The 20,761-nt window shown below is 38.4% G+C and overlaps 1 protein-coding gene across 8 annotated transcripts in view; it reads left to right on the top strand.

Moving 5' to 3' along the window:
* SHANK2 (SH3 and multiple ankyrin repeat domains 2) overlaps positions 1-20,761 on the top strand; it is a 354,214-nt gene that overhangs the window by 187,951 nt on the left and 145,502 nt on the right. For all 8 annotated transcript variants that reach the window (XM_055814242.1, XM_055814244.1, XM_055814240.1 and 5 more), the window contains one exon: positions 7,389-7,464. In XM_055814242.1, coding sequence (XP_055670217.1) covers positions 7,389-7,464 — 76 coding nt within the window. The remainder of the gene's footprint in view (positions 1-7,388; positions 7,465-20,761) is intronic.

Raw genomic sequence — 20,761 nt, 5'->3', positions numbered from 1 at the left:
AGATTTCAGTTTTATGAGTTTTAATACCCCTTTTACAGAAGCAGGCTGTATTTGGATGTATTGCCTACAAATCTTATTAATTCCGTATTCATTCCAGCTTTAAAATGATACATACTGATGTTTGAGAGGGAGGGAAATCCTGGTCCAGATTTTAAGGACAGCACAGAGGATAAACTAATGCTCTGATCCCTTCAATGCAACAGCTTCTGCTCTTAAAAAAGCAAGAATCCTATGATCTAATAGTTACAGACAAATTCCATTCATATTTCTTGATAATATTTTTGCATTTTTTGCACAGATGTTTAGAATCCAAGATCCTACTCTGCTTGATTTGGAGGAGGATCTCTGAACTTACTCTCTTCTATGGCTCAAATGACTGCTCAAAGAAAAAAATTTAGGTACTATGTTAAACAATTGTATCATAGGTCTGAAAAACCTTATTTATCAAAATTTTAATGTACTATATTTCATGGAAAATCCCAGTTTTCATGAATCTCCATTTTCTAAGGAGGAAAGGGAACAAGTAAAATAGCTTATTGAGATGTTGTGGTATGTGGTATGAAGATCATTAATTTTTTTAAATTTTATTCTCTTCTGGAGCGAAGTTTATAGTGTGTCTGTTATCAAGAAAATAATTTTTCAAAATCATCAACAGTAAAATGGACACTGAACTAGCAATGAGTTAAATCAGTAACAATCTGTGTTACTCTTACAACACACAGAAAGGAAGGAATAGAGTGACTCTTCAGTGACAAAATGCTTCTGGCTTCCAAAATGTGACATTTATTTCCTTAATCCATTGTTTCACACATACTCTATATTACATTATCATCTAAATCAAATCTTTATGAAGCTTTAGTTATACTGTGCTTTGATAGTAACACTGTGGGATCAATTTGTAGTCTACAAATGGCCTTTGTGTGAAGCAAATGGGTACTGAAGTTATGTCTGTCTGTCATTAATCTGGTCACAGAAAATAGCACTTTTTTGACAAGCATATCATAGAGTGTTGGTTATCCCGCAGCAGCATGGACCTGTGATGCAGTGATGTGCTTAGTTTATGTAAGAGATGGCAAAAACAGGTGCTAAACAAGTTTCAGCTATCAACACTTGATGTGAGGTTTTTTGAGACGTGGTTTTGCTAACATGTTAACCTGCTACCTCTTTTTCTTTGTTGCTTCCTCTACAATAGAGATAATTTAGCACCATATAGTATGGGAAATATTTCGAATGACTGTACTTGGAAGAGAAAAATAAATGCTTAGTGATGTTTTCAATCTTGTATTCGTTTTCTCCAGTTTTTGTGTGGTTGGTTTTGTTGTTGTTTGTTTGTTTGTGGGGTTTTTTTTTGGGAGGGGGGGGTAGGATCATAATTTTTTGTGATACTTTTGGATCCATTTTAGGAAAGGCACATAAGATAGGTGTGCTGTCTTGTTGCAAAATAAGTAGATAGATAATGGCAAGCACAAGTGCACTTGAATTGTGAACTTCTGTTAACTTTGTATTACCTGTGTACCTGGTACTACAAAGGATTTTAGACTGCTTTCCTCAGCTTTGAATAACTTTTGGTCTAACCCTCAACATAAATAGTCGTGAAAGCATTTTTTCCACAGAAAGGAGAGAGAAGGTGCACAGTGAAAGCTTTAGCCTCCGACAGCTGTTGGTATTGCTTTCCATCAGACATAGTGCTGTATCTGAACCTCTTCTAGCGACAGATGCCTGTAACTATTGCATCAGTGACACGTCTCTCAGAGATGTCAGTGGGGAAGAGGGAAGAAAGAAAAACTTAATGTTTTGGGATGGTGCTAAGTTATTGAATTTACTGTGACCAGCTGAAGAGCAAAGGGAAGGACTCTGGCTCTGAATTTTGATATTTTTTTTTTTATTTTTTTTTGGTTATGTTTGGGTTGAAAAAACACTTCTTAGCGTGCAGGCTTATTTCTTCTTGCTGGCAATTGGCTTAGAACGGACTGAAACCATTTCCTAAATTCTGCTAGTATAGCAAGTGCGGTAACAAGGTTGGAGTAGCAGCATAACCTGAGTTTACCTTTAACAATCAGTGATCTTTCGAGGGTAGCTGCTGCTCTGTATTGTCTCTCCCAACATCACACATAAATTAGTCTGTTACACTTTTATTTCCTTTGTTCATCCTATGGATGTGTCAATCACTCTAAACCCTTCCCAGAGTGCTGGCAAGCAGTCTGACAGCATACCCACTAGCAGAGCAACCCCTTGCAGTTTCCTAGGAAACACGGCCACCGAAATGCCCTGTGAAGAGCAGCAGGAAGAATAAAAGGAATGAAGACAGTTGCTTTGGGATTTCCGCGGCCTCCGCCACCCCAGTTCTTTACTCTTCCAAACAATATAAAATATGTAAGCAATATACTACAGATAATAGCGTCAGTGTGGTTGTCTGTTGTAACATGCCCGTGATAGGTATGTGCTAACCACTGAAGAAATGGAGCAAGAAGGGTGTTATCTGTCTTTGTGGATTAGAGTCCAAATTTTATTTCTTGCCTTTCATGTCAGCGATTTTTTAGCTTTTGATAATGTCTGCAGGTGCTGCTGGAGTCCTGTGGTCAGTTATGAGACTAACACAGCAAAGCTCCAGGGAAGTCACATACATGTTTCTCAATTGTGGAAAGCCATCACTCCTCCTAAGGTGGAAGAAGAAAAGCAGAAGATGTTTTTCACCTGCATCTTCTCAATGTTCTTTAAACCCTATAAATTGCATCCTGGAATGGCAGGGTTTAAGTCTGTTGCTTACTGAAATGTCTGCGACAATAAATGATTCTAATAAAGAAACATCTAGGGCATTGTTATTTGTATTACTGCGATTGCACAGTGCAAACAGCTCATTTCTGCCGCAACTCCGTTGGCTTCAGTGGAGAACAGACCAGGAAAAAACTTGCCACATTATTTTGTTCCTTGCAGACTCTTCTATGGGTCTCATCACGCTAGGACTCACACTGCTCCTAGTTGGCATATTAATTGATGAGAATAAAACCTCTTAGAGAGTTCTGGGGTTTTTTTACTGGTTGTTTTTTGGGGTTTTTTTAGCCCAAAGTAGTGATGTTGTGTTCTTATGGGAAATAGTTTCAGTAGCTTTAGAGGGAGCCTTCCTTTTCACATAAACGGTTTTTCCTCTGTGAAAAGCAGTGCAGTACCGTAAGAACCGAGATGCTACTATGACGTTTATCCTGATGCTTCATGCCCAGGAATGTCCATGTGCTGTAACCTAGAGATGGATGAAGGCCTGTAGAGATAAAATCTTCTAACCAACTATAGATATTAGTTAAAAAATACACAATGGAGTAACTCCAGTAAAATATGGGCTTCTCAAGAAATGTAGAAATTTCAAATGATACACCAATACTCCTTTTTTCTGTCACTATAAAGGAAACTATACCATTTTTGCGAACATTGGTGTTTTGTCCTGCCTCCTAGAATGGCTTTTGAATTATTTCAATTTGAGGCACTGACTTTCATCTGTGCTGACAGATATTCTCAGTAATAATGCAGTAATACATACACTGGCAAAAATTGTTTTTCTAGACCTTCTTGTCCATATCTTCTTGCTAGTCTTTCAAAGCTGTCTGCAACCAAGTTTAAGAAGAAATCCTCAAAGGATTCTGTAGGTAAAGAATCCATAAATGATGAAGGTAAAGACTTTATAAACGATGATAGGGTTATTAGTCTTAGGTGGTCCTAGTTTGCTCCAAAAGACTCTGATTAAAAGTGCTGGTATTCAGAAAACCCGGCTATGTAAGAATGCATAAAAATCCAGTGAAATCTGGAAGTAACCCCTTGGTGCTATTATATCTCTACTGGTGCGATTATGCTATATATGGCTTGAATTCAGAAAAAAAATTTAAACGATTATCTGTAGGTTCTTTGTATTCTTTAGTCAAATGAAAGAATGGAGACTCTTTTATTTTCCTCTCCTTTTTCAGTGTGCGGTTCATTATGATGGCAGAATTCTGATCCTTCTCCCCCTGCTTTTGGATATGTGTACTTACGCTGCGTAATAGGACAAACTAGAATCTGAGCCAGAGGTTAGGGAAAGAGGGTAATTAAAGAACTTACACAGAAACCTGGGAAACATACCACTTAGCCTTCAGTTCATGGATTTCTAAGGCTGATGGTTTCCCAAATAATCCCTGTGAATATGATTGCACACAAAGTGAGGGAAAGTAGGGGGGTGGGAGAGACAGAGAGCAGACAGAAGCTGCAGCTAAAGAATGCTGGCTTTGCAATACTAAGTAGCTGAACAAAGCTATCTGTCTTACTGTGCCTTTCCGTTCCTCCCACCCACTTTGTATTCCTTAATAGCACTGAAATATCATGCTATATAAAACAGTTTCTGCAGAGGAAACATCTGGCTCCTTAAGGCTCAAGCAGTGGCTTTAAGATTTCAAAAATATTCTTCATCATACTTTGTTTTTTTAATTTTTTATAAGTGACTTCTGAAAACAGGCCAGTGGTAAATTCTAAGTGGAAACTAAGTTTATGTTTTTCTGTGTTTCTTCTGATGATGTCTCTTGATATTAATCTAATTTTTAGGATAGTGTGAACAAGGATGTTGCTCGACGGGGAGTAGACTGCAGTTCCTGCAGGTCACTTTATTCCACATCACTGCAGGGCATTGGATTTTGAAGCTAAACTTGTAAACTTAGCAACAAAGGCATGACCCATAAAATCCACTGAACCCCTTACAGCACGTTATGAGGTGCAGTCACACCATGGGCTACTTGAAAGCCAAATCTCTTTGAGCAGCTGTCATGTAGCCTTGGGTAACATTACTGCTCACTGCACTCAGGGCTCTCGTTCCATGAAAGGCAGCACGTCGTTCTCCAGCCCTGCAGCTAACGCGCTGGCTGGCTGAGCTTTGGTTGTGTCTGGGTGTGTTCTAGGTGAGTCCTGCAGCAAGTTGTGTCCTTTTTGGGTGTTCCAGAAGGGCAGGGGGGTAGGGGCAATAGGAGCTGGAACCTGGGGTAAAGGTAAGGTCTCTTTGGCAGAAAATGTAAGTTGTAGGGGAGTGACAAAGGGACAAACTAAGCCTATACAAAACTGTCAAGTAGGATTCATTTTATAATTTCTCCCTCTTTGAACATCCTGTAGGAAGGAGGCTGCCCAATCTCCACAAATTCTGTATAAATGTAAATATTTCTTTTTTTCTTAGTACTGTTTTTCTTGTATCTTGCAAATTGGTGCCCCGCTATGAAGAAATAACTTGCTTACATTTTTAGCCAGCTGCAACCTGCGCATATATTTTCAGCTGTAATTCCTCTGTATTATGTATGTATCTGTATTTATGTCTCCAGCTGGGGGCATGATCCAGTGATGCGTCAGCTGTACTGGGTAAAGCAAGGAAAGATGCACTTTGTCAACCCTTCTTTGCAAAGTCTGCCTCCCAGTACTTCTGCAGTGTCCTCCTTGGCCATGTCTAAAGCCCGTCATCCTGCACTGATGTGGTTTTTTCTCTCTACAGACCAGAACTTGGTCATCTGACAGCACTACCTCTCACAGTAATTTTTAACCTCCTTAAAAGTCGTGACATAGAGATGGTCCACCTTGAGGGCTGTGTCTAGCTTGGAGAACTAATAAAATCTGGTTGGATGGTGTCAGGCTGCCCTTCAATAACAAATTCCTCAGCCATGCACATGAGATTTCATAGGCACAAGCTAAACCAGAAACTTTTCAATTTGATTTTTGGTATCTGTTACCCTAACTTAATGTGGTAGCATTTGAGGACCAAGCTATATTTAGGCAAGATTTTTTCCTGTCTCAAAAACTAGTTTCTTCATAAGTATCTTCCCTTGAATGAAGAAACCATGTAGAAAGGGGCTGCACTAAAGATACTCGCCTGAGGAAAAATGAATACGCTGAAATATTGTGGTAAAGGCTGAGTAAGACTTGGAAAATTGATAGGTTTGAACAATTGCTACGATACATAAAAGTACCAAAGAAGGTTTCTTTTTTTTTTTTTTTTGTTAAAGATTTACTTCATTTGAATGCCTTTTTGGAAGTAAGTTTCTGTGTGTTTTCCTGTCATTCTGAAGAAGAGTGTGACAATGAATTCTTACCTCCTCTACAATCCTTTTGTCCTTCCCTAGAAGTGTATTTTTTTTATATAGATATACATACACATACATAAAGTGAAAGCCTTTTAGCTTATGCTCTTTGCTGTGCAAACTGAAGCCACCAAATTCTGGAGTAGCTTCTGCATCTTTACCATGTGCTTGATTTATTGGTGCTCCTGTAGGTACCCATTGAAACCAATAAAGAAGAGCATCTTTCCAATCCTAGAGGAAGAGAGTTCAGCCGTGTTGTTTTACAGATACGGTTCTGAACTAAGCGCTTTAACTGTTATACCCATATTAAACCAGTGTTCATCTTGGTGAATTGTAGAAATACTTGTGAACATAATGTTCATAGCCCTAGAGATCGAGTTCATGCTGCAGCCACTAGATGTGGGAACTGCTTCAGTGGGATGGATGGGTTTTTTCTTAAGAAAAGGCATAAATACAAAATGTTAATGTATTTCAGGTTTTAAATGGCTTTTTAGCAGATACATTGCTTTATCTTAATCCTTTGTTCTTCATGTTTCATAGCACTATTTCCTGTGAGATCTGATTGATGGTGGTGAATGTGGACAGCTACTTTTCCCCCTACCCCATTTTCCATATGTCTCATAAAATCATAGAAATAGCTCTAGTTCTGTATTCATATGTGTGTGAGTTTAAACAAAAAACACTGGTTTGTGTTCTTTTGGCTGTTTTCCCAACCTTTCTGGAACTTGTTACTGTTTTTTCTTCTTTCTTTCTTGTATTTTGCCTCTTAGTCCAAGCTATAAAGAACCAAAGACTGGACTTGAAAGGTTTTGCTACTGAGAATGTGGGTGGAACTTTAAAACTTGTGAATTATATGATACGTGGTCTGCAAGAAGTTACCCTTATTCACTTGATGTGTATATGATATGATAAAAGAATGTCTCAATTCCAAAGTAAAATATTTTTTTTTCAAAATGCTTTGAAACTATGTTAACTCACTGTAAGGGAACATAAGGAAATGCTATTTCACTGTGGGTGTGACTGAGCACTAGAAGAGGCTACTCAGGGAGGTTGTGGAGTTCCCCCCCCTAGAGATACTCGAAAGCCATCTGGGCATGGTCGTGGGCAACCAGCTGTAGGTGGCCCTGCCTGAACAGCGGGGTTGGACAAGGTCACCTCCAGAGGCCCCTTCCAATCTCAGCCATTCTGTGGTTCTATGTAGTACCATAAGTTTTCTTTGCTTGACATATAGCAGAAAACCCATTTTGAAATTGCAAACAGCACTTGATTAAGAAATAAAGGAATATTATTAAAAGTTCTCTTTTCTTTGTACAGAAACTCGAACAGATAGAACAAAGAAACTCTTCAGACACTACACAGTTGGATCCTATGACAGCTTTGATGCTTCAAGGTAAGAATTTTTCTTTTTGGTTGCAATCTCTTTACAAAACCTTTCTGGGTTTTATTTAATTGTCAGTTTTGTGGAGGCTTTTGGGGAGAAGAGGGAAGCAGATTACTAAACAGAGCTTCTCAAGATATCATTCTACATCTAAATTGTTTTTTATCACAGCTTACTTTTGTTCATATGGGATGAGTCTACAAAAATAGTGAGTAATGAAGTGTAATGAGTATCACTATTTTGTTTTCATGAGTGGTGAAAGAGATCAGCATTTCACGGAAGCAGTATATTCCAGCTGCTTCTACAGTCAAGGACCACTTAAGTTGTTGGATACTTCACAAGATCAGGCGTTTTATACCTGTTCACAGAGTCATACTTGCTGACAAGAAAACCAAAATAAAATTCTGTAATTTGTTGTTCTGAACCGTATCTTTAGATCCTAAGTAGAAAATAGGCTGTTAGAAATGAGGAATTTAGAAATTATATTATTTATTTGCAGTTTCTGCTGAGTATTCGTGATTTTTAAGTAAGTTCTTGCCCCATGTGCGTATACATCAGACGTACAGCCAACTTACGGTAGAAAGGATGATTTCTAGAGCATAGAACCTGTCAGCTGTTGGTGTCTTCTTGAGAAAATTGTGGTGGCAACCTGGACTTAACCTTTTCTCCTGGCTGTCTAATTACAGCTTGGGGTTGGTTTTTTTTTGTTGTTGTTTTCAAGAAAAACACCTTTTTTGTAGAATTCTGAAATGTGTAAAGTAATGATGGCAGACTTCCATGTAGCACACTATGAAAAAAAAGAAAGAAAGAAAATATGCTAACTGTTGGTTTTGTTATGTGATCTTAATCCTTGTTCTGAGGGTCCTGCATAGTTTTTATGTCAGTTAAACAGTTTGGGGAAGGAGGATGGAGTTCAAGTCAGCTGAAGCAGTTTGGATGCCCAAGATGTCCTGCGTTCCTGACAGCTGGTGTGCGGAGCACTGAAAGGCAGGGGGCCTGCCGCTTGTCTGCTGCATACAGCCTATAAATATTGGAAAAAAAAAGTAAATCTGTGGTCTCTTGAGTTGTGATTTAGAGGAGTGGCGCAATGTTGCATGAAGAGGGACGGTTTGATGACATGGTGGGAGGAAGCACAGGCTTGTGGGTCGGATACAATCATCCCGCCTCAGTGGCTTGAATCTTCCTGTTACTGTATCTGGTGTGCTATGGGCATCGGCTCTTGCTGCTGTGATTTAGAAATAGAAGAACCCCATTTGAGCATCTTGCATATTCTCCTGCCATGATCAGCCAAGTTACCAGAGCTTTGCACTGTTGGACAATGATGTGATTGACTGGACAGCTGAATAATGATAAAGTTGTCAAGAGAAGCTGTTAGTCTGGAAACACATACCTGTTCTGCAGGGTAAACTCACTGGTTACCGGTTACATTTCCAGTGAGCAGAGTTGCCTGTTGCAAGACTCTGTGAGTGATCATTATTCTGTAAAATTCATAGCTTTGTCTCTGTGTTTCAGCATTAATGGATGGGTTGTTTCTGTACAGCTAGAAGCTATGGCCACAGCACGTTGCCTAAGAGATACCAGATAGTCCCACTTGGAAACGTACTGCTACTTTTTAACAAGAGATTTTTTCATTAGAAAATGTCAGTTCTGTGAAAAGCTTTCTTCATTTTTTAGTTTTTATTTATTTTTATTATTTGGGGCTGGGGGGGGGTGGGAGGAGGTAGCTACTGATTCTATAGCGTTTGGATTTTTTGTTGTCCTTTTCCCAAGAAAATTCAGGTCCATTCTTGGGAGTGAACAATGCCATCTGCCTTTCTGAAATAGGCAGTACCCTGTTGTTTAGAAAGGTTGTTTTGAAAGCAGGATGGCTCAGACCAAGGGCATGAACCTGGTCTCAGTGGTGCTTAAGTATGTATTTTAACCAGTGAGCTGTTGGGGACGAACAGATTATGCTCTCTGCTTTTGGGAAGTCACAGAAAGTGTGAATGAGTTTTGGGGGGAAGTGGGGGAGGTTGCTGTTTGTTTGTTTGTTTTTTTTTTCCTTCTAAGGTATTGGGCTTGTATAGTGCAACAGCAAAGCTCTCAAAAAATTTTACATTATCTCATTCAGGACTACAGCTGAGCAGGAGACTTTATCAGATGAAATGATAATTTTTGTACAGTCTTATTATTGAGAAATTAGGTATAAAGTGTGTCTGCAATTGTTCCTGATCCAGGCATCGATATCTGAGCAGTAAGAGGAAAATCAACAGAGTTCTGGTAGCTTCTGAGTAAAGCGAAGTTTTGAAGAAAACTGAAGGTTAGTTTCCACAGAGAATCTGAAACCCAGTGGACCCGTTTTGAAGAGTAATCATGGAAGTGGAGAGGGAAGGGTAGGAGAGGATAGAATTAAGGGGAAATTCCAAGAAATACAGTGCAAAGATAGACTTGCTTAACATACTTTTAAGTAGCAAAAATTTTAGAGTTTTTATAAAATAACACTTGGAAAACTAAAAAAAAAAAAAAAAAAGGTTTTGGTGTCCAAGTTCCCAGACCTAATTAGTTGCTGGAAAACAAAAAAACTTGTTTCTCTGAGGTGCATATAATAATTTATTGTAATGATTTATTTACAGAACATATGCCATGATGAAAGGTAAACTTCCTTTTTCATCCTTTATAAACATGACATATGGTGAAATGTTCTCTGATACTTTTTTCCTAAACAAAATAGTTTGAGGACTTGCTGTCCTAAAACCCTAATAGCACACAAAGTTGTGTTTCAGATATATGACTGAGGCTACAAATCAGGTTTTTGCACATCTAAATGGTAATTTTACTGGTGCTTATGTATTGCTGCTAGAGAAAAAGAATTTGCATTTAAGAATCTGGCTAGGAGATTAGTATGTCTTGTTAGTACGTACAGGTTTAATTCCTAGCATGGACTTCTTCAGGGAGGGGAATTGTTAAAAGAGGCAAACACAATGTCAGACTAACAGCAATTCTTGATATTTCCAAATGTATACTGCTTTGATTACTTTCTCTTGTATCATTTCCTATCAAAGTAGGGGAAGAATATAGTAAAACAGATTAATAAACATTTGTCAGAAGCAATTGTGCCTATGTACTAATAGCTTTGAAACCAAAATATTAACAAAGCTGATCCAGTTCCTTTCTGGTGATGATGTGGGGGAGTGAAGGGAAGTGTCTGCTCCCTACTCTTTTTCCTTCCCCCTTCCAAAGGGCCAAAACTGCTGAGTAGAAACATTCTGTTCAGAAATCTGTATTAATGGGCTTACTCACATGCAGGAAAATACATTGTACTTGGCATTTTTCAGCTTTAGGAAAATGTGCAGCTTGAGTAATGGAGGTTCATTAAATCCTATTTCAGTTTTGCATAAGAGATCAGTTATCCATACGTTAATACTTCAGGAAGATGGGTAGTATACTTACTAATATGTAGAAAGGCCTGCTTGCAAGTACAAATAGACATTAAATATCATAGAAATATAATATTTGAGTCTACCAGGTCTAATGTATTTTCTGCTTTAAATGCTGATGGGATACATTAATTCTGTTATGCAAAGATGATGTTGTCTCTTGCAGCTGTCATGCACTGCTACTGCTGACATTCCTTTAGATGAATTCCTTTACTATTTTATTAAAACCTTTTAAGAACTAATTACTTTCACTCAGTTTCCTCTAATATGATGCAGATGAACAAATGTTGAAGGGAAGGACAGACTTTGTGCAATGGCATACATGTGAGAGAGGGTGAAGTTTCTTACGCTAACAGGAGCTCCTGTGGGATGAAGAGGAGTAAATACATGTCCCTGGGCATTTGTCCTGGGCTGCAGCTGTGGAGGCTGAGGTGGCATGTAGATGGGCAGAGTTCCCCAGGCAGCATCCGTATGTCAGAATCCAGGAGACGCCATGGCCTGAGGCTGTCCTTTCTTGATGTGCCATAGAGCCACATAGAGGAGCAGAAAGCAGGCACGGAAAAATCATAGAATCATAGAATTTTTTTCTATGGATGGGGCATCTACCACCTCTCTGCGCAACCTGCTCCAGTGTTTCACCACCCTCATCGTAATACATTTCTTCCTTATATCTGGTCTGAAGCTACCCTCTTTTAGTTTAAAACCATTACCCCTTGTCCTGAAGAGCAGATATGCCATCAAAGTTGCGAGGGGATAATGTAAGACTGCTTTGACCACCTCTGGATTTTTGTGTATTCCCTTTATTGTGGTCAGCAGTGGTCAAGGCAACCATGGGACATGGTTTTTGAGAGCTGGGGTGGGGAAGGATCCCGTTGAGTTTGTTAGGAAAAAAAGTTTGTTTGGGTCTGTCTTGTCTAGGCTGGCTGGGCAGTATTGTGACCAGCAAAGCAAACACTTCCAAGTCTAGTTAGGCCTTAAATCAATTATTTCATCAATGTCAAATTCCAGTTTAATAAAAGGAATTATTGCTAAGGTGTACAATGGATGTTGGAATTCTTTCTTTTTAAAAAAATTAAAAACATGGTAAACCTTTAAAAATGGTACATTTTTATCTGTTTTCTAACAGAAGTGAGGGAATTCATTAATACTCTCAAGACAGGATAGTGAACTGTTCAGTCATGAAAATCAGAAGACAAAATTAAGTTATCAAATTAAAATACGTGAAGTTATTTAGTTGTTTAATTTCAAATGTAAAATGTTAGCACCTTTTAAAATGTGATGTGGCTGATGATAAACTGATAACTTAGTTTTCTTACTCTGGAGACAAAAATAACATGAGCAATTTAGGTACTACGGAATTACAGAATTGATTTGGTGGAAACCATGATCCAGTTGCCTTCATGGATTTGGAAACTTTAGAACATAACAGTGGAAACTTTTACTAGTGCGATAATTGCATCATCTCCCTCCCACCTCCAATAGAATAGTGAAATAGCAAGTCAATAGCATAACTGAGTGCCAACTTCAATGCAGTTATGAAGTACACGATATAAATGTAAGATTTCCTGCCTATTCTGTCTTCCCTTTCTTCACAGTACAATTGACTTTCACTTTTCTTTTTGTTTTTTTTGCTAGCCACTGCTAATCAGTGCATGGGAGATGTTTTCCTGGTGACTTTTCTTGCCATCCTGTGGCTACAGCAGTATTAAGAAGTTCATGGGAGAGTATGTAATAATGAATAACCTTTTTCAAAGGATTGTTGCCACAAAGTTAATGATGAGACCAAATTGATTTGCCTTCTGGTTTTAGTTCTGTTTTTCTGGATGATGAAAAAGAGGAAAATTGGGTTATGTAGTCTGGGGAGGTATGTGTAAGAAAGCTTCATTAAAACCTTAATTCATTAACTTCCTACTTGGAGTCAGGTGGCAGCATCCATGTCTCATGAGTGTAGAAGCGGACAGAAGCAACTCCTCAAAAGCGGATTTATGTGCAAACACCTAAGAAAAATGAGAGATTCTTCTCAGCTGTTTTTTGCAGCGATTCTCTGTTGTTGTTGTCATCTGCACTGTCGGATAGAGCAGTCTAAGCTTTAATCCTAGACAGCTCAGAGGACTCTTTGGCACAGCTGAAGCTGTCTACCCCTGTAATTCAGCATGCTGTGTAGTGCTTTTTATTTTTTTTTCTTTTTTTTTATCTTTTAACCCACAGAACAGAAGCTGTTGAATACCTCAGTCTTGGTCCCACAGTTGTGATGTAAATGGTGCTGTCTTCATAGTTTAAGCATTAGGTGTGTTACACAGTAATTAACTTTCTTTGGTGGAAGCTCTCAATTTGATGCAGAAATACTTTCATCTGGTTTGCTGTCTGGTTTTGTGTGGCTGTTTTACATAAACAGGTTGTCTTCCTTCTGGAAAAATGCAGTTATTCATCTCTTTATATATATATTTAAAATGAATGGAAACCTTGTGTAGAATTCTGGTCATTGCAAGCCATGAGTTACGTCATGCTAGGTTGGATGGGGCTTGGAGCAGCCTGGTCTGGTGGAAGGTGCCCCAGCCCCTGGCGGGGGGGATGGACTAGATGATCCTTAAGGTCCCTCCCAACCCAACCCATTCTGTGATTCCATGGTTCTGTGTAGTGCTGGACAGGCAGCTAAGGGACCTGTTCCGGGTAATGCTTAGCAGTGGCCCTGTTTCCACGTTTCAGGGAATCTGGCATGTGCGCTTGCAGAGTGCCGCTTGCTTGTGCGCAGGTGTCAGCAGCAATCTTCAAAATCCTGGCAAACGGTTCTTTACAAAAACTGAAGGAATGTGTAAGGGCTGTTGTTATGTGTTGGGTTTTATATCCCACTTGCCGCATTTTCAGGTTGGCTCTCCCTAGGCCTGCGGAACAGTGAGGGAAACACTGAGAGAAGTATCATTACATGGAGAATAGGTCTTTCTGCATTGACATAACTGACTTTTTTGGGGTTTCTGTTGGATGGCACCAATTCCGCTGTACTAATGTTTTCTGTGAAGTTTGCACTGCTCGGTTGATCTCTTGCAGGAACTGGAGTAAGGGTATTAAAATGGATGCTGTTCATTCTTAACAATAAATTCATGATTTCTGTGACTTTATTTAGGGATGGATACATTGATAACAGTTGAAGGTGATTTTACAGTTCTTCATAGCTGCAGGTATAGATTTTAAACGTAATTCTTTGTCTCCTTTGATAGAAAGAATAAAGCCAGTAGTATTTTAACTTTTTTGCATACATACATATCTCAGGTTTTGTCCAGGAGGTGGTAGGAAAAATATCTAAGTATGCTTAGAGTTGTAATGCAATAGGTGTATAGGTATAACCACATGATACAGTGATGTGGTTACATCTGAATGCTCATTGAGATCTTAATGATTTAAGATCTCTGCATATGTGATACTCTTGGTTCCTTTGTGCATAGAGAACAGTCAGCACTGACCAAATTGTAGAAAACAAACTGTGTGAAATATTTTGTGTGTGTGTATTGTTTCTAAAGATATTTTGTTGGTCTTGACTAGTGCCAGTCCTGAATTAATTCCTGTACTGTGAGTATAATAGTCTGATAGCGCTGAACTGCTCTTAATGTGCAAGGCAGAAAGATGAAGGTAGCTCATTTATAATACCTGGTGCCTCATTAACTTGAAGAATATAATTTAATACAATTTGGAAAATTACCTATATATTTAAGCAGTAATTAAGGCATTGTAGATTTTGTGGAACAGGTGGAGATGTAAAATGTGATATTTTTCATTTAAAGTTATTTAAATTCTAACGAAAATGATCTTACTTGCTAATGAACAACTTCACACTTTGCCTCCCCTGCTGTTGTGTGCTGCCACAACTGAGCTTTTTACGTTGGTGACTACAGGAAATATTTAAAGTAATTGCTAACATAGGAGGTTAAAAGGGTGTATGTATCTGAACTGTAGTATCTTTCTGTTGAAACATGTAGCATAGTTGCATGAAGATGCAATATTAAAGTTTATTAAAATTACACTAAGATGCAAAATTATACAGTGGGTGATAGGAGTTTCCATGAATTTGTAACTACATTTAAAAGTTGTTTGCTGCCTTCATAGTGAAGTTAGCTTAAAGCACCTCACTAAGAACCTGCTTTTAGCAATTAATGGTTTTGAAACTAATGGCTAAAATTTATCAGACATTTTCTGGGCTAGAAGTTTACTTAAATTTTTAGCGGTAAAGTATTAGCAAAGGAAGACCCACATTTTCCAAGGCCAAAGCTGGAAAAAAAAAATATAGCATTTCCCAAATTTAAAATTAAAATACTCTTTCGGAGAAGCTTCAAGGATCTACCTCTAGTGCTAGTGAAAACCTAACTGCGTAACTATGGGTACAGAAGATCCTGATTGCAAGGGCCATGGTTTGGTAGATGTGCCATTACCTGCACAGCTACTGAGACTCTCAAGCTCAGCAGTATTTTCTCTGTAACTCCTCTGACCCAATACTGGAGGACAGGATGGATTTAAGTGTCAGAACTGAAAGCAGCAGCCTGTGTCCTGTGCATGGGGAGGAATAAAGTTTTCTAAATTAGAATAGAGAAAATTAAAAAAATATATAGGAAAAAGGAGCAGAAATGACAGAAGGCGAGGACTTTGAGAAAAAGTTTTGACGGTGTGATACCAGGTTAGTTAGAAAGAGGAGCCACACAATTAGACACAAGGATAGGAGAGAAGAAAGCAGGAGACTAAACTGTTTGTTTTTCAGGGAAAAGAGGAATGATTAAGTTTCTAACAATTACTGGTTTATAGTCCTGTCTCCTAGCCTCCACGATGATGACTTAGCTTCCTCTATGTGGCCTTTAATTCCCTGCCCCACTACACCTTTGGCTGCCTTCCTCTCACCTAATCACTAGATGAGCAAAAGCTGACATATGGTGCCTCTGATTTTAAGTGATGCATTTTTAAGTTTTGGCAGACCAAAAGGAACAAATAACTGTTGAGCTCGTGCTGTGGGCTTTCCTCCAGTGGGAGCAATGATTTAAACCACTTTTTTTTTTTTTCTTTTCTCCTTTTTCCAGCCAGATTTTCATAAATATGTTGCATTTACAGAATTTGATCTACAAGGCAAATTGTAAGGGTGACTGGCAGGCAGCATAGGTCTTTTTTTCCTCTTAAAAGAAGAAACTATTGACAGATCAGAAAGTAAAGCTGGTCACTTCCATTGTGCAAAACATAAGGTTGGTGGGAGGAGGATGTCTTGTTTTGTCTTGGGACAGAACAGATGCGCTGGAATTGTACTTCTTTATAAATTGAGTGGGGTCAAACCCTACAAAGAGGGACCTGCTAAAGAGCAAGCAATCGCTGGTGGCAGGTCTTCACCTGGAATAAAGAAGATCTGGGCTTGAGTCCCATGTGTGTTAGACTGCTTTGACTTGAACCCATACCTTGTATTGCTGATGAATGCCAAGAACCTGGCAGACAGAGCAATTCTTTATCCAAGTCTTTTGAAACTATTATTCTTTTGCTGAGCCAAGAGACAGATGCTAGCTCCGTCCTCAGAGGTTTTGGCGTGCAGGTGGGGATGCTCGATTTTGAATGATTGGCAGATATACCAATTGAATAGCTGGTGATATTGCTGGGGGTGCCTGCTCTCTGTGACGTAAAATTTCATCCCATGTTCTAGAGAAATAATGGCTAATGAAGGCTTAATTTAGACTAAAATATATCAACAAAAGATTTGTTTTAATAGATTTAAAATTTGCCTTAAAGCATTGTACTACAACTGATTTCACAGCAGAATTGTGAACGGCAGAGTAGTGGATGTCAGGTTAAATATGTGCACTAGGAAATAATGGTAGCTGCATAGTTAGAGAAAAGACTGTTGCCTGTGTGTCATCTCATTTCTCTATTTTTTAAATAAAACAAAAGCAGCATGTTGGACACAGATAACAGGTCTCAGAATTAAGACTTTGATGCTACAATTGAAAACTAGTGCTGGTATTGAGTAGATTGTGTGCTCTATTAAACTAGCATCTGCAAAGACTGACAGTGTAGCACTGTCAGGTTTAACAGTTGTAGCTATAGCAGAGGTGGTTTAATACCTCTACTGTAAACTCTTCAAATGTCATAAATTCTGAAATACACTTAAAATTAAACTCTACACATCTGAAGTTAGTTACTCAATTGAGTTGAATTTTTACCCCATCTCCAGTACTTAGAAAATAAAAGCTCCATGTTTCCAGAGAGCACACAGCAGTGCAATCAGCAAGCTATAGCTGAACATCAAAGGAATGGGGGCAATAAGGAGAGGTTCCAGTTCAACATTCACTTAATTAAGAAGAATAACAGCCAGTTTAAATAAAGCAGAGCTCTTTCTCTTCATCAGCTGGTGTCTGTAAAGTCAGTGATTTTTCACTGCTACTAAAGCTGTGTGCTAAACGGGCCATGCTTTGACAAAATTGCTGAAAATGATGGTACTGTTAGACAAGAATGTCTTAAAATGGACATTTCCCAAGCTGTTTTGCAGAAAAGTAAATAAAATTTGGGGTAGGCTTAAAATAACTTCAGGGCTTTAGTGTAATTAGAGAAATGGAGAGAGGGGAGAATATATTTCAGAAAAAAGGTAGAGTTGCCACCTCCTTTTTTATGTTAATGAGATTGCAAAATAATATGATGAGTTGGGCTTTTTAAAGGGTTATGTGAAAGTTAAACTCCAGTTGAAATCCCCACTTAATGCCTTTTCAGTAAAATCCTAGAAAATCAATGTTTCTCACTCTATATTGTGTTTTTAAAGCTCTTGAAGAGGAAAAAAAATGGGAAAATGTTTTCAGAAAAACTTTCCTCTATGCCTGTGTGAATACCTCATTTGTTCTGAGACAGAACTTGAAACTTATTTGTAACATGCCTTATACAAAAGTGTCATCAAATTTTTACAGGAATTTTAACACTGATGATTGACACACTGTCCACTTCTGTACAATGCAGAATTTTAAGTGAAATACTTGACATCTGTAAAGCTGAAATGAACAGTCAGGCTTGCACAGACTTCTTGTGGTTTGAGCTGTGTTTACTTTCCAAGGCAGGCAGGACAGGAGGGTGATAATTCCTCCTGCTCATCCTAGCAAATGGTGTGGTGGATACCCTAAGGGAGCTCTTGAAACTCATTTGAAACTTATGGTTATCACTAGTCCTGAAATCACCAGTCTCTTTCCCCTATTTCATAAGTTATTTATGTTTAGACTTTAGTATGCTTAGACTCTCTGAATGGCTGAGTGAGCAAATCAAGTTACGATACTGAAGTGTATAGTGAGTTTAATAATTTGTTATAAAGACATGTAATGCCAAACTGCTACCTTAAAGGGCTTGTAACACATTTTGAAAGCATTAATAAAACACTTTTTTTTTGTGTGTGGTTTTACTGAAAGCATGACTAAAGTGTGTTACAGAAACATGGATTGAGAGATCCTGAAGAAGGTGGATATAATCCCCTGTATTACCATGGAATTTGCATGTGCCAAGGTGTGGTGGTAAAACTGTAGAAGAAGATGGGAATACAGTGTACAATGGTTTTCAGTAAGACAAAGAACAAGTTGCACAGCTTGTTTGGGAGCTGCTGGAGTACTTTGGGGAAGCACCAAATGTGCTTGTCTGTCTCATACGTCCTTCTCTGCTTTTGGCCCTTGGCGGAGACAGGACGCTGGGCTCCAAGGACATGTCCAGCCCAGCACGATTGTGCGTATGTTCTGGTGGCTCTCTCTAAAAAGGAAGGAAAAAAAAGTCAAAGTCCTGTCTGATGCTAACTCTGAGCTATGCACAGAGATTGATTAGCAAGCTTTATGGACTAGTTCAGATGCTGCATCAGCTGAAAAAAACCTTTGTTGTTACATATAGTTATGTTTTTGTGCACTCATACCATTATCTTAGATCTGGATTTACTTCCCTGGTTCTACCTTTGTTACTTGTCCTATTTGCTAACCCTGAACACATTCTTTTCTGTGTTTCTGTGGTTGTCTGTGATGATGCTGACCATCTTTGGCAAAAAATCTTGGAAATTGATTAAAAAAACCCTATATAGAATAATAGCTGCTATTATTATTATTATTATTATTGTTATTGTTATTACTGTCATTATTATTATCATTCCTTTTGTATAAATAATTTATATATTAAGACACAGGGAGAAAATTCTGTATGGTTTGGTGGCAATAGCAGGGGCTGGAACTGCAGCTGGTTTGGGGTAAAAAATACAAACCTAAAAAGTCAGGTGGATAAATATTCTATTTACTTAAAACATGTGTATGTGTTTGTATAGTCTGTTTGTTCAAGGCTCATAGTGTGAGCAATGAATATTAATATTTTCATAGTGCAGGCTTATACTGCCCAAATTCTTGAGAATTACAACTGAAAATTGCTACTAAGTATCAGGTGTAAGTGGAATGTGCTGTAGCCCAAAATACAAACGTGACTGAAATGGTTTGAAGGACTCTGCATTATAAAACTCCCATGTTCTATACTAGAAGGACCCCTGCCTGAATGTTTCATGTTGAGATTTGCTTCGTCGTGTGTGGTACTTGATTTGACTCTTTATTTTTAAAATACAAATTAATTAAGATAGAGAAATAAAGCTTTTCTTTTTTTAAGCTCATGATTTTTAATAACAATTTTAATATCATTTCTCTTAAGACTGTATATAAACAAGCGATTGTGGTCCCACAAGTTGCACAAGAGCTGTGAAAGCTCTTCTGTAAGACCTACGTCCGGATGATCAATGCCTGAGAAACCTGAGCAATCACATGCAGAGCCTTCTTTAATCTTGAAGGCCTTACTTACTGGGATTAGCCAGTTTTCCTGGAGTTGTTACAATAGATGACTCTAAAATAGCAAGGCTGATCCCTTCCAGCAATGACAGCAAAAGTTTTTTCCACTGGAAATCTGTTAAAACGTACAATAAGATTTGCTGTAAGCATCATTTTCATTTTGCAGGTATCATGACAGGTAACTTCCTCCAAAAAGGGAAGTGTTTGGAGGGAACATTCTTTATGTGCTTCTAACAGGGATTGACTTTCAGGACATCCAGTAAAGAGCTCTTCTTGAATAGATTTCCTGAATGCCCTTCTATGGGCTTGAAAGTAACCACCATAAATTAACTATTCTAGCCTGAAAGGAATTAGTGCAACTGCTTTCAGACATCGTATGTAAATTTATAGAATGATTTAGATATTGTTTTATTGCATTTGGCAAAGTATAAAAAAGGGCATTCCCTTATATTGTTGGGCTGTGATTTGATCCTTCTAACATGCAGCTACCTGTGAATTCAGTAGATGTCTCAAAGAGATTGTAATTGCAAGAGCACTGAGGAGAGGCCATAAAAGAGATCTGATGAAGAGATTTGGATTTTACTTGGCCAACTGAAAGAAGTGAACTTGAAGATAATAGCTTCTCACTGCAGGATAGAGCAAGCCAATCTGACCGAATGGTTTGTGAGCTAAGAAGGCTACTCGTTTTATTATAACTTGGGTGGTGTGAATCTCACGTGTGATCTGTTAGATAACTTTTCTGCCTTGGAAGGCTGTAGTCCAGCTTTTTAAAGCTGAAAAGGTTAGACTTGGGTTATGTTTCTAGGGGATGCATGCTTGGAGAGAATCAGGAAAATAATTCCTATTTAAATTCATTTTTTCTCTGCCTTAGGGAGAGATCGACAATATACCAAATAGCCGTTTTTGTTTCCAGATAATGAGCGTTTCCATTGGTGTGTGCTCTGCTGTTTTTCAGAAATGACTAATGATACACATGATACAAACTTGCCTAAACATATTCTGTGGTCCTGATAGTTTCCATCTCTGTAATGTAGTATTTTAACTTCTGGAGTAAGTCATGCTTTTAAGACAGGGTGGGTGTAGTTATTCTAGTTGTGA

The sequence above is a fragment of the Falco peregrinus genome, chromosome 9, assembly GCF_023634155.1.
Source record: "Falco peregrinus isolate bFalPer1 chromosome 9, bFalPer1.pri, whole genome shotgun sequence".
NCBI classification, from domain to species: Eukaryota; Metazoa; Chordata; class Aves; order Falconiformes; family Falconidae; genus Falco; species Falco peregrinus.
The sequence above is the reverse complement of the archived record's forward strand: the minus strand, read 5'-3'. Positions and strand labels throughout refer to the sequence as shown.